Source organism: Lepidochelys olivacea (genome assembly GCF_965140295.1).
Source record: "Lepidochelys olivacea isolate rLepOli2 genome assembly, chromosome: 8".
In the NCBI taxonomy this organism is placed as follows: domain Eukaryota; kingdom Metazoa; phylum Chordata; order Testudines; family Cheloniidae; genus Lepidochelys; species Lepidochelys olivacea.
Genome location: NC_140418.1, coordinates 70,396,130 through 70,411,143, shown reverse-complemented (window position 1 = coordinate 70,411,143; position 15,014 = coordinate 70,396,130). Strand labels below are relative to the sequence as shown.

The 15,014-nt window shown below is 38.5% G+C and overlaps 1 protein-coding gene across 4 annotated transcripts in view; it reads left to right on the top strand.

Moving 5' to 3' along the window:
- SLC30A7 (solute carrier family 30 member 7) overlaps positions 1-13,998 on the top strand; it is a 53,140-nt gene extending 39,142 nt beyond the window's left edge. For 3 of the 4 annotated variants that reach the window (XM_084637072.1, XM_084637071.1, XM_084637074.1), the window contains exons 9-11: positions 2,982-3,072; positions 4,188-4,337; positions 8,383-13,998. In XM_084637072.1, coding sequence (XP_084493198.1) covers positions 2,982-3,072; positions 4,188-4,337; positions 8,383-8,430 — 289 coding nt within the window. In that variant the 3' untranslated portion in view covers positions 8,431-13,998. Of the gene's footprint in view, positions 1-2,981; positions 3,073-4,187; positions 4,338-7,279; positions 8,362-8,382 lie in introns of those variants that run through there. The other variant, XM_084637073.1, reaches the window with a different exon arrangement.
- Positions 13,999-15,014: the final 1,016 nt, after the last annotated feature.

Here is a 15,014-nt window from a genome sequence, read left to right as displayed (position 1 = left end):
GGTTGTGAACTGTAGAGCATCCTAACCTATTGTGCTCTTTAAATTCCCTGTGTAGACCCTGCTGGGTCGAACTAAAAGGTACCTCACTCACCTTGATGTAGTCCCATTTCCAACAGTACTATGTTAGTGCGAACAGGATAGTTTTTAGTTCGTGCCAGCAGGATCTATGTGGGGTAGTTAGAGCACAACACAGTAGGGTACACTACAGTTCACAGCCCGTAATCCGCAGTGCAGTGTAGATGAGCTTATATTGTCCCTGGTCTGTTTCAACACTGTTCCATAACTAAGCTATATTCTTAGCCTAAGTTCAGTGACCACACTAGAGGGACATGGAGCATAAGACATTAGCTTGATTATAGAACATTTTTCAGCTCCATTGTACACTACAGACTGAAACAACATAGTAACCAGGTTCCTTGACACAGCTGTATTGGTTATGTGGTTGGGCTTTTAATAAATGCAGTGCTGCTTTGCAGAAAATTCTGTCTAGGTAGGCAGCAGGCGAAGGTGTGAAATGTATTATTGCCTAAAACTATCTAGTTACATGTCTGTTTCAAAGCCTTGTTAGGACCATTTCACAAATACAAGTAATGAAAATGCAAGTCTCCTCACAGGGGTGAGATTCTGTCTTTAAACTCTTCCTCCCATTTCCTTTTAGGGATGGCTTTTTGCTTTTCAGTAAGACTTTCCTGTCACACTGCATGTGCTGGGAAGATAGTGGGGTCATCTTTTTCCCATTCATCCTTTGAAATCTCTTCATTTTTCAGTCCCTTACTTGTGTAAGAATTGAGGTTGGGAAGATAGTTCTTTTTGTGTTAAGTGTTGCTACAACTGGATTTATTATCTGTCAAGGGGATGCTTCACACGCTATCTTTGGGGACTCATAATTACAAAACTTTAGAAATGTCCAATCTCTTAAATCCTGTCTACATTGGGGTCCCAGCAGAGTTAAGCAACCGTGGTTTAAAGATAGCTTCTGCTAAATTGCTTTCTAACAGGGTGTTTCCTTCGTCCAGCGTGCACCATGTTTAAAAATTGGTTTGATCCAGCCATACGGACTAGCCAAACCCAACCTTTAGAATGGACTAATTTGCACCAAATGACAAAAATTTTCAGACTCTCAAGAGGGTAGATACACCCAGACCTTCAACAGACACTTCACCTCCACTCCCAATTTCAAATGACACAAGTTAAATACCATTTTATGCTATCAATAGTTATATTTTTCTAGGAAGTCATAAATATTTCCAGCAAAGTTCAGTTTCATATGTTGTTTTGCTGACTGGTATGGCCTCCTTCTCTGGCTGAGGAAGACACTTCTGTTTAAATAGGAAGACCAGCTAATAGGCCTTCTTGCCCTCGTCTATGAAAGAATGTGCAGTCCTGGTCCCTGTAGTTTATCTAAAGCTTTAGGTGTCGGAGCCTTATGTTAAAATACTGACAAAGCACGTCACTATGAAATGTAGAGTTCTCAGTAAGCTGGTATTCAAGTTGTATCCCTATTCTGCATAGTACTGTAAAAGGTCACATACCAGGAAGTAAATTTATGAATTATAATTCAGGTTAACTTCAAATCCATTCAGGGATGCCTGTTCTCACTTGAAAAGTGATGTTTGTGACACACACAATATAGGGGTCCATTGTCGGGAACAGCTTAGTTCCTGTACTCTTATAGGTCAAACTGTCTGAAAGACGTGACACATCACTGTTTAAACTTACCACAGACTAACAAATTAGCAATGGCAAAGACCCATGAGATCATCTTGTCCATCCCCTGTGCCAATACAGAATTTTCTCTACAATGTGTCTCCAGTGCTTTGTTTGGCTTTAAATGAGGCTTCCACAATTTCTTTTGGCAAATGGTCTAATTGATCTCACTCTTACAAAATCTTTCCTGATTCATTCTAAATTCCCTCTGATTACATTCATCCCATCACTCCTCTGATTGTGACACTCGGAAACAATACATTTATTCCAATTATTGTACTGGTGTTGGCATCTGGTTTCCAGTTTCAGATATTGCTGATCCTACTGTCAGAGCGTGTCAGGTGGTTTACAAGTGCAGTCTGTTTTAAATGTAAGCTGAAATATATATACATTGTACAAGATCAAACTACTTTTCATCTGTGAAGTTTCATTATGCTACACTAAGCCAAAAGGGTGTAGTCGTTTTAAGATGGTGTTCAGGGTACTTTTATTCTTGGTGTATGCAGTAAGGTGATGTATTTTAAGAGCTTGTGAACTTATTGCATTAGCTCATGAGGAGTGAATTTGTAAAACTTGTGAATTGTAAAACTTGTCTGTGTGAAACCTCTCTGTCCTAGCTGGTACAATGCTCCTTCTTTGCTCCTTGCACTAGAGTAGACAGCCAGGAAGGAACCTCAAATTGCTTCCAAATGTTCACTGCTTGGGCTTGGATGTGGCCCCCACATTTTGTTATCAAGAATTTGCTAAGCTGGCTGTTCTGTTCTGGCTGGACTGGTTCATGCTTATTTTGTTTTATGATGTCCTCCCCTGCCCCCATCTTAGTTCATAAGAAAAATATGTCTCAAGCCAGAGACAAAAGCAAGAATGATTTAACTTTTCTTGCACATTTTTATGGTTATTATAATTGCTGTTTGAAATTGATCTTGGTTCTAAACTACACTTTACCATATGATTTTTCTTCCCTATGTTTTAGAACATAGTTTCAAGATTCCATCCTAAATCCCACAAAATGAAACTGTTACTCTTGCTTGACGGTCTTTATAGAAAATGCCTGAGCGATAAAGATTCATGCTTTTGTATTACTGTGATGTCATTGTAACGTTTTTTTGCCCCCACTCTGGTGAATCTGTAATAATGCTTTCTCCCCAGTGTATTGTCTCATACATCCTGACTGATTTTACTTATTCTATCAGAAAGTGGTGGTAATGCTGTTGTATTCTGCATCCTTTGAAGATGTGGCTGTAATTAACTGTTCGTTCTTTCTTTCTTTCTAGTGTTGTTCCACTTTTAAGAGAGTCCATTGGAATCTTAATGCAGCGAACTCCGCCTTCCCTGGAAAGTGCCCTGCCTCAGTGCTATCAGAGGGTGAGCTGTTCCAGTTCAGGACATTTTTGCATAAGACTTAACTATTAAATGAATAAGCAACGTACGTTTGGACTTCTAGGGGGTGTTTTGGAATGTTTTCCTAACAGTAAATCCACAGAGGATTCCTTAAATCTATCCTAAACACATACATATGAATGAAAGCTTATCTGGAAATGCTCAAAAGCATAACAAAAAACCTGGATTTGACTATCTGAAGTCACAAATTCTACATATTCTGTAGTCCTAACCTAACCTTCACAGTATACACTTTTTTGGCTTGGAATAGATCTCAAAACCTTTGTGACACAATATATTTTTTTTTAAAAAAAGTGGTGTAAGCCTAATGTGCATATTAGAGAGCAGTATAATGGAAATTTCACAAGAAGACCAGTTGGTTCTTTGTCTGTAGAATTTGCTCGTTCTCCAGTTCTGAACTGATGTTCAGCAGCCATTGCTGAAGATCCTTTGAATAGAAAAAGGAGTATTTTTCTCTCCCCCTCTAGAGCAGTTACCTTAACCTTTCGTAAGAAGTGGTGAGGTATATTAAAAACATAGTTTGCATTTGGAATTGTGTCCCTGATAGCTATACAGTATTGTATGTGTTGCATACATTTCATGTCTCTTATGGAATGCTAGCATGATGCATGTACCAAAGAAGTGTCCTTGTTTTTTTCCCCCAGTGGTTTATGGGATTGCTGTGTAGCACTAAACATCTCACAAAAAGAATTCCTGGTTGAGATGAGAATTGGGTGCATCTTGCACACCCTGAAACAACTGTACATGTGCCGCCTTCCTTGCCTCAAACAAAACTGTTTTTAGAAAGGAGTGAAGAACAAACATCAGGTTCCAGTGAAGGGAATGTGTAATACAATGTAGCCTAGTGCAGCAGTTGTGTGGATATGTAATAGAACCTTTCCACTTAACTCTCCTCATTCTCATGCTTTTGAAGACAAAAAGTACTAATTTTAAATGAGACCTCACTAAATGCTCTTATGAAGATGAGTACTTTATGCCTGACATTTCTATTAGCTATTTGCTATAAAGGAAAGCACAGTGTGTAGTAATGTATTTTTTTTCAGAAATCATTTTTGAAATGTCTGTCATTGGTATTTTAGGTTCAGCAGTTGCAAGGAGTTTACAGTTTACATGATCCACACTTCTGGACCCTTTGTAGTGATGTTTACATAGGGACCTTGAAACTATTTGTAGCTCCTGATGCTGACGCCAAGTGGATTCTAAGCCAAACTCACAATATTTTTACTCAGGTATGTCTGCCTTACTTGTTAGAAACTCGGAACACAGTAGCATGCTTGGATACCGTGGTGTGTGCATGCGTGCGTGCGTGTGTGTGTGATGGAGAAAACATGGATGTAAAAATAAAAGTGGAGCAACAAAATGTTTATAAAAGTAACAGTTCTGTGTTCTGTCTTTGACACCAAACCAAATACTGTTGTTAAACTTATGATTAACCCCAGCTACCAGAAGCAGAATGGTTAAACTGAAACCTGTTCAATATATGTGGCTCATTCCTCTTCATCAGTCTCTTTGCTGCCTCTTAAAGGGAGACATGACATCAGAATGCTGTAGTCTTAGAGGTGCATTGAAGCCTTATGTTGACATACCAGGGACCAAGAAAACAGATGAGGCTTTCAAGATAAGATGTCTGACCACAGAGACTAACCCTACTTCTGCATCCACTGTGATGCCTCTGTATTGGCATTCACTTCTGTTGCTCTAAGAAGCCACATTTTCTGCATGCTTTGTTGCCTTCTAGCAACTTTCAGGCGGTGGTAGCCACTAAAGTCAACATTTACCAACCATTACCATATGCTGGTTTGAGATCATTGCATTTCCCCTTTTCTTAGGCTAAGAAATAACTTCTGTATCTTAAACTGTGTGGTAAAAGTGGTTCCAGCTGAGGTTAGACTGCCAAAATCAATACAGACTACATGGGCACTTCATTAGAAATTGATATTCTCTTGTTAAAGGAAGAAAAATCAACAACCAAAGCCAGTTTTCTATCACTAACTGATGCATTAAAAGGAAAGGCAATGAGATTCAATTGGCTGTCTATAGCTAATATCTGAAGTCCGTAACATATGATGCCACAGTTTTAAAAAAAAATTAATGGTATCTGCTGCATTTACTCTAACAAGCTACATTTCACCTTGTTGTATCTAACCTCTAAGTCACAAGACATCTTACCTTGACCAGGATCTGACGCTCAAGTGTTACAAGGTGCTGTATACCATTCAGTTCTAAAAATGGTATATATTTGGGCAGTTGAAATAATATAGAGTTCCAATGTTTCTCCTTCCCTGATTTCACTCTAATGAAATAGGAAGTTTTCTCCAGAAAAAAAGAAATCTTTTGCATATTTTATGAATAAAAGCCAACATACTTATCCCTCTCTGTTCTGTAGCTTCCAAAGAATCCAGGCTTGTGTCCTGTTTTTGACTTCTTGATGATGTTTCTGGATAGACATCCCATGTATCACTGTCAGACTAAGAGCCATCCTATGTTTGGTCTGTTGGAGGAATACCTTCCTTCAGATACCTGTGCCTCTCCAACACAGGAAATTCTTAGATTGTAGATGATGAGTAGCATCAGTTCAGCTCTGAATTGGCCTCTGCCTGTCCATATTCCCCAGAGTTAACTCTATTCTAGAATTCATCAAATTCGAGTAGCATTGTTTGAAGAGTTCAGATAGGAACTTAATGTACTTATTTGTGTCCACACTGTTTTACTTAAGAATGCACAGTGCATCTGCATTAAAGGGAGGCTTTAATTCCAAACGTTGACCCTGTGCAAAACTGAGGTGATGCAGACAGGAAGATGGGAATGCTTCCAAGAACTTGCTTTCTCTGAACTTATCTCACAGTGAAGGGCATCTGCCCTCAGATTTTTGGTTCACCAACTTGCACTTAGATGTATAACTAGTCATGGTGGCAGAAAACGCAGTTTCCTGACGGGAAACTTAATGCAAAACTCATTTATTTGGCTTAAGCTTTTCTGCAAAAAAAAAAAGTTGTGTGCAGTGAACACACGTGCACCTTTGAAAACAAAGCTGTAAACTAACCAAGTTACTTCTGTTACAAGGCTTGAAGAAAGTAAGGGATTGTTGTAATGTCTGGTCTTAAATCCTTCCGATGCACTCAGAAGCACCGTGATAGTGGGGAGAGGGAGAGAGCAGCATATAAATACTTAGGTAAATAGTAAGGGATGAAACCTTTTATACATGGGCTTCAAACTTAATTTACCTTTCAGTTGTTGCATACTTTTTTCTTGCCGTTTTCTAACTATTGGAGGTTTAATAAAATATTGTCAGATTGTTACTAAAGTGGTGATATTCAATATGTGACACAACATTACATCATAATGAACTGATTATCCCATAGACCTAGGATTAACTTCAAGGAGATCATCAATAGAGAGGGACAAGATGCCGAAGGAAGGGAGTTTTATTTGAGCCCAAATATTTATAATGTCAGTGAGGAAAACAGAAATTGCCTTGGTCAGTTAAAACAGCTAATAGGTTGAACAGTTCAGTCTGGAGATGGCTTACATATGTGGGAGGGCCAGTTCTTGGGAAGGTTAGCTTGGCTGTGGGGGCTGTTTGGATGGACAGCCTCGTAATTATTTTGTCATCTCAAATCTCTTGAATCTCCAGTGAAAAAGACTTTTTTGCTAGCAAGATGTCACCTATTCTATATGTTCACTCTAGGGGTTGGTATCAAATGGACTTAGGATAAAGGATACATCTTCCTTCCCTTTGATATGTGGTAGTAGGTGGAGCAAGCATTTTTTGAGCAGTACCGGAGATCATAGTTCTTAAAGTTGTAATTGGCAGGTTAGTCAAAGTGAGCTCGGATGTTCAATACAGACACTCCCTGACTTAAGCAATCGTTCCATTCCAGAAAGCCTTGCGTAACTTGAATTTTGCGTAAGTCGGAAACGTATACCCGAACGTTACGCCAAAAAACCCCAACCCAACAAAAAAACCTCCTATTCCTAGCTTATGGAACTTTTTCCATAAGTGCAAATTTGCATAAGTCGGGTCTTGCGTAACCCGAGGAGTGTCTGTATACATTACTGCTGAAACAAAGTCCTATACGCTTCAGGGACCCAGACATATTACATTTTCTCGAGTTTGGTTCTGTTCCTAAAGACTCAAGTCAAGTGATTCCAGTTCTCACGTTTACTCTAGAGTATGGCACATCCTTGACTGAGGGCATGTCTACATGAGTCGTACCAGTGTAAGGTAAGGTATCAATTTAAACTGCTATAACACCCTGTGTGGACATTCTTGTTCCAGAGTAAATATGGCTTTTTCTGGTTTAGTTTATGCCATTTTGGAAGTAGTTTAAGCTAAACAGCAAAAAGCTACTCTTATTCCAGCATAAGTGTCCGCATGGTGACTGTAGCAGTTAACTATACTGGTATAACTTCCTATGTAGACAAGTTCTGAGAGGCAGTCGTGGATGTTTTGATTATTTGCATGGAAGCTGAGCATTTTTTGTGTAGATCTTGAGCTCGCTAAAAGTTGTCTTCCACTGCCGTAGCCATCTAAGAGGCTAGTTGACATTAATCTGATTCTCAGCAATGTGTTCTCATTCTATGTTTGTTATCTTTCTCCTGAAGATGATTCTGCATAAGGAACTACGCACACCATCTTTGCAGCCTAGCAGCATGACTTTAAGGGTTAATAGTCTCTTAAATAATTTACTCCTCATTTGATATAAAATGATGGCGGAACGAAAGTTTAATCTCTTGAGGTTTTTGAGCAGAGGGGTGATTTGTAATTTATGTGCTCATAGAGTATTGCCAAAAGTTATTTTGGTGTTTCACATAAATACACCATTGCCATGCCTCTCTTCTCTACAAATCCCTGTTTGCTGTAGAACAGCTTCATAGTTCAAACTACGTCACATCCTAATGCTTTGCCTCACTTGAACTGGCATCTGTTCTAATGGTTAAAACACCCACATTAGACTTTTTAAAAATGTATGTCACGTGATCTTTAGATTTGTGGTTGAAGAACTTGTGCTTTAAGATAAGCTTTTTTTAACATTGTAGAAGCCCTACACATCTTCAACTCATGCACTTACATACATCCATTTTTAATGGATGTTTGAGTATGTTTCGTAAAATCATTACTATAGAACAAGCTATCCAGTAGATTTGTTTGTTCACAAACAAAAAGGTTTGTACACAAACAAAAAGGTGTACGTATGATAGCATTTGGAACTGGGGTACAGTTGTGTGGGTCATAATTGTTCAGTTTTCTAATTCTCCCTCTTGTGTTTACAGGCAGGAGTCAGACAGCTTTATGTACAGATTGACTTTGCAGCCATGTAGTGAACATCATAAATTGTGTTCTTTGGACCAAAGTTTTCTGGTACTGTAATGATATAAAACATAGTACTCTTCAAGACAGAGCCACCACCACCCCAGTTAACCAAGACCAAATAGACTGCTGCCTTTTGGCTACTTCTGGAGTTCACGTTTAAGGAGTAAAAACTGAAAGGATATGTCCTGGACTTCTGGTCTTGTCTTTTGTGGCCCCCAAACTTTTTTCATTTTTGTGGGTTTTTGTTTTTTTTGTTTTTTACTTACTACAATTGTTCCAACAGGAAACTAAGATTGTGGGACTGCAATTCCTGGTCATGTCTTTAATGAAGGGCTTGTCTAAAAAAAAATTTGTTCATAGGAAGCTGGGGTGTCAATCTACTCTGCGCTATCCTTCTGCAGACTAACTGCCCATGTGGCTCCTGTTATATGCATTAATGGTTTGTTAGTGCACTTTGATCTAGTCCTGCTCTAAAGAGGACTAGATCTAAGCACATGTCAGCAGGGTCCACATCGACCATTAGTCTCTGGCAGGCTAGCACTGAGTAGATTCACACCCCAGTTCACATGAACAAGCCTGAAAGCTGCTCGTTCCCACAAAACCAGTGTTATCAAAAATTGGAGCGCAGTCTTGTACATAATGTCACAATGGGTGGCATTCTTCATTATAATCGTATGTTTGTAAAATTGTTTGTACTTTGCAAACTTAATGAACCAAACCATATTGGGTTCTCAAAGTGCCTTTATATCAGAAGAAGTATTTGCCAGCATCAACATGGAACATGAAGGGTTTTTATTACTTTTATGGCTACAGCTTGTTCTTATACAGTCAGTCTTATTCTTGCTAGTGATGTATGTGACTTTGTATTTGCATACTTGTAGATTTTAGACTCCCTTTTACTGTTGCATCTTATCAAATGAACTGGAGTTAAATTTGTTTAATTTACATTACAAGTTAAAGCTATTGTGGGGAAACTTGCTTTCAAAACATCTGTCTATTTGATATATTGTCCTAAGAGTTGTTTTAACCAAATTAAATGTTCAACCCTGGGTCTAAGTCTATGAATGAAAGTTTCTCTCTACTGTTATAGTAACTGGAAATTGTATTGCAATAACCATGTTCCTAAAGTCACCATGCAATAGAGAAAGGCAGTTGCAGCATAATGATAGTAATGGAAGAGCTGGTTTGCTTTTATCTTTCAAATACGGACTTAATCTTTTTTCTGTCAAAGCTTTGCTGTGAAAATTAGTCTACTAGGCTTTAATAGACTGTTAAAGAGGTTGGAAGTAGTTACTAAACTGAGGAAAAGAGGGGAGAGGAGCTCTTCCTGGCAAATGTATCTGCAGTGGAAATGAGAACTATTGGATGTGCTATGTAAGGTCACATTCTCTTAGTTGACCTGTTTGATTCTGACATGAGCATGATCTGTCTTATCAAGGTCTTGTGTGTGTTTCCACACACTCACAAAGATTTGTCCACAGAGCGCTTTCCAGAAACACCCACAGTCCATATCTTTACTGGCACTTACATTAATTTATATTTTGAACTCAAAATGAGTGTTAAATTCCTGAGACAATCCTACAACACCTGTACTGTAGATGCAATGCTTCCACTAAAATTAGATTACTGCAGTTATCAGTGCAAAATTACTGTAGTCTCTCATTCCGTTTGAATTCAGAGACTGAACAGTAAAGATCCCTCAAATGTATCTTTGATTTCCACATTTGAAGCTGTTGGTTAGTCTGACTAGGACACAGAGCAAGAAAAAAGTCTCCTTTTTATTATTCGGAAATAAATTTTCTGTTTGATCGGAAACTTATGAATTAATAAATTTACACTTAATGTACAGAGGTTAGTGGAGTAAAACAAGACAAGGATGCTTACTTGAAAAATCAAACATGCTGCTGACTGGTATGAATTCTAGGTATTTTTCTGACGCAAATATCACTGTCCTTGTAACTGATTTAAATACCTAGTAATGGGTAGTAGTAAAACCAAGGAGCATTGTAGTTCTAATGAGTTCAACTTTAGTGACAGTTGATGAGCACTGAGGATGACAGAGACGACAAATACCGGAGATTGAATTGCAGGGATGGTTTGTATAGTGCAAGGGCTTTGCTGCAGATGTTACTGTATTGTTGCAGTTTTCATATTACAGGGATAAGCAGCTTCTTAAATTCAGTGTTATTCCTCCTGTATGACTCACTGTGTCTGTATTTTTATATATATGAATGCTGCTCAGTTGCTAGTCTGTGCCTTGAGTTGAGCTCACCAGATTGATGCAGATATACGAGTGCTGAATGAACTAATAATTTTTAATTTGTACAAAGTTGTGATTCAAACTCGAAGGTAAGACCTCTTCCATTGCTTCCATAATGTCATACACATACATGGACTGTGGGTATTGTCTTTTGTTTGGGTGGTCTTTAACACAGGCAATAATGCAACAATCCACTGATCTTAAGGATGATGGCCTCTGTCACTTTGAGCCACCATTTTAAAAGGAAGACCCAGCCTCTTTCACCTAAATTGTACAAGCCATAACCTCAAACTGATTTTTTGGAGTGATTATGCTTTCCAGACTTACAGCTTTGATTTGTTTCTGGGCTGATGAGCAAAGCTTCCTAATCATCTTAAAATACTTTTAACACAAGCCAAATTATTGGGGTAAGCTGCTTATTGTGAATGTTTTAGCTGAATGTTCGTGGGATGCTTTTTCAGTTGCTGCGACTTCCTAAATGTCTTGCTGCAAGTGAGCAATTGCTTGGATGTTACTGTTTTTTTTTTCTCTTGTGTATTTTAAAAGGACTCAAGATGGTTATATGGCTAATCTTCCTTGCCAAGACCAGTATTTGACTGAGAACAAAATCTGTTTTCTGCACGCTGAGCTTTAATGAAAATTGCCCTTTAAACTACGTGTAACACAGATTAAATTTTTCTTGCCTAGGAAGATCTTTAATTTGAGACTCGGGAGAGGAATTAGGCCCATGGTGTCTTGCTCATGAGAAATGCACATTTTTACAATCAAGATGACTACCTTAATCGTGTTTGGGATGGTTTGCCATGTTATAGCAAGATGCACATAACTTCCACATTTGTTTTTGTAAAATGTAATTTAAATGTGGTGCTAGTGTGTGGAAGCCAGTTGTTTGCTGTCCAGCAACAGGATTGTGTTGTCATTTCAAGTACATGACTTTTTGGCCGAGTAGACTTATTTTAAAAGAATGTGCGAGTAAACTGTTCAAAAGAAGATAGATGGCATACCCTGCATTTTAAGTTGGTGTAAATTGACTCCTGTAGCATGGAGTCCAAACAGCATTGGTTGGGCAGCATAGAGGCCAACAAATGCATTTTGTGCCTTCAGGATGCTCTGTCCTGGGCTAACTCTGGTCCATTTTGGGGTAGGATGCTTGTGAGGGACAGGTGTCAGGCTGATATAAACCCTGAATGTTGAACATCAGGGACTACTTACAACTATTTTGTTTCAAATGACATTAGATTCTGCTTCTAATATGCTAATGGAGGTGTTGTAATCTCTTGACTTTATCCTGAATCCCTGCAGAAGATGGTCTATTTTAAGAATGATTGGGGGGGAGGAATTACAGTAGAACCTTGCTAAATTTCACTTTTCTAATTGACAAACCTGATAACTGTCAAAATCCCATCTAATTCTCCATGAAGACATAACAGCAAGGTGCTACAGTGAATCTCATTACTAGAAATATGTATAAGATTACTACCTACAATGTTGCTTGGCATTGAACATATTGTGGAGGAAAACAGGCCATCCATTGGAGTTTATAAGATCAGATTGTAAACAGTTAAACATGAATAAAGTTACACACTGTGCGTGAGTGGCCCCCAAGTGAGGAGCTTAAGTAAATCTAGTATCCTTGCTACACTACAGTATGGGTTAAACTAGTACAAAAAATAAGCATGTCAGAATAATTGAACCAAGTACGTTTTTGTACGTTTTTGCATTATTGCAGTAATCTGTATTTGATCTTCCAGTAATTAACCTGTGAAATTTTAAAATCTAAAATGTTTTAGACAGGCTGCCTGTCTATTATCAGAATCAAGAACTCTAACTCATACTCAATAGCACTAGCTTCCACCTAAGATTCACTATTTCAACTATATTTGAGATTGATTTTACTTTTAAAATTTAAGAATTAAAAATCTGGGTAGAGAAGGGAGGAAGGAAATACTCACCAGTTCAGTACAGATGGTAACTATCAATGTATTGTGGGGATGCAAATGAGATACCTGGAGAAAGTGCTGTACTTCAATATTATGCTAAATTGTTTCAATAGAACTTACAAGGAAAACAATCAATGCACTGCTCCGTGTATCTTCACACCCACTGACTTATGGTACTGCATAATTCAGATGTCATATGAGACCTTGAGGATTGTATGAAATGGAAAATAAATTTTAAAGATGTTGTATTTTTATTAAATAGGTATGAGAATACATCTAAGATTGTTTTAAGTATCAGTTCAGATCAGCACCTTTATTCATGAACAACCTTGTCCTGTTTTCTTCAGTTAGCTTTTACGATTATATTTGGTATGACAGCTGATTATTTTTTAAACTGTGTGATTTTTAGATGGTAAAGGAATAATATGATACAGAGGAGCTTTCTTCAACCCAGTTCTCTCATTGTTAATACTGGTTTTTCAAAACCAAAATATGGTGGTCTCAGACCCTACCTTAATAAGATGCTGCATTGCATACAATAGCACTACCCACTCCTGCAGTGGTTAATTCTCCGCAGCCCCAAGACCAGGGATCCTCTTTCTGCTTTTTATTTTTTTTTAATTTTACTTCTCTTTTCCTCAAAGCCCTTGTGTTGGTGACCATCTGTGTCTGGTCTTCACAGGCAGGAGGTTGTTATAGAATCCTGTCAAAAGATGCAGGTCATTCTCCCAGGATCTACTAGCAACTGAAATTTTTATTCATCTCACTATGTGCAAATGCAGAATTATCTACCTTTCAGGTTTAGTGAGCCACACTTCAAGTGTAAGTTCCTTCCTGTGGGTTAATTTTACTCTTCACAGCATGTTTGGCAGAAGCACTGTTGTGTAAAGGAATTTGCATATTTCACTTCCACATATACAAAAACCTTGATGGTAATATGGGCCAGGATCTAGTTCGAGTTGAAATCAGTAGCTACTGAAAGGGCTGGCTAGCACATCAAGCAATGTGAATGAAAAAATTACCAAAACCATTCCTAGCAGCAACAGAGTCCTGTTTGCACCTTTCCAGTTAATTTCAAATACATGAAGTACTCTTATTGGTGTGCTTAAATTTAATAGTGTGGTATTAGAACATCTATAAACAAATGTTTTAGTAGTAAATTGCTGATTCTAAATACAGTTGTGGAGACACTATACTGTAACTTGGTTTGGGAGTGCTGACGTTAAGCCATTATGACTCGCCCCAAGTGCAATATTTAAAATTTTAATGTAACCTTTTTTCTACTTGAATGGTTTAAGTAAAACATTTCATCTGATGTATTTGAAAAAGATTTGGGATCAAATTTCCTTTCAATAAAACTTGGTTTTAAAAACAAACCCTGCCTGTGTATTTTCTGATGTGACTAGCTGACAAGTAAGGATCTTGAAAGTCCATGTTGTAGACCTGATTTTTCAAGAACTTTTAAATATCAAGTTGTAGATCTACTGGATAGAAAACTCCCCTTAAACTAGCTTTTGTAGAACAGTTCAGAACACAATCACATAAGGGGCGCCAATACAATACATAATTTTTGATGCCTACTGGCATATCCAAACCTCCCAACATGTGGGCTGCAGCCCCCTGAAATGACAGACCACATGGTTTCTTCCATTCCCTGTCACTTTCAGGTGATTAACAGTCACCACTTCAACAGATTCCTAGGCTGCAATGTTCTCACCTTTATTGCCTTTTCTTAGGTAGAGCAGGGTTTATGGACAGGCCTGGCTGTTTCCCAAAACCCCCCGTTAATTTCTTTCCACATTCACTTTCCCATTGCACATAATAAATAGGCCAAATTAATGACATCTTTGAGAGCTAGGGTAGCCTAAACCCTTACACGGCTACTTGGATTGCCCTGGCGTAGGAGGACAGGAGTGAAGCACAGCAAAGTTTTCCAGAGCACTGATCCTGTTGGGAGAATGTGGTGCAGGTCTGTCTCATGCTAGTGGGACAGTGCGTGTGGTGTAGGGTGCATAGAACTGGCAAGCTATTTTTTGTACACACTTACCAAGTTCATCTTGCTTAGGTTCATCTGAACTTCCCAGCCAGAGGCCATTCCTCCTCTCCAGGGGTAGGTCGTCTAGCATTCATGATGCCCCTGGGAAGGGGAAGCTTCTCCCCAGGATGAGCTCAAACCTGTGAAACCTTCCTGATAAGCAGTCCTGAAACCAGCAAGACACTTTACCTTGCAGTTCCATGTCTTCATCTGCAGAGTATGTGAACTCCTGTTCAAGGGAATGTTCATACTCCCCTAGTGTTGTCGGTAGCAGAGTATAAGTCCACTTATGCTGTTTGTATGTTTAAAGTAAGGATGGGAAAAAAATCTAAATTTTAAAAATTGCCACAAAGCAGG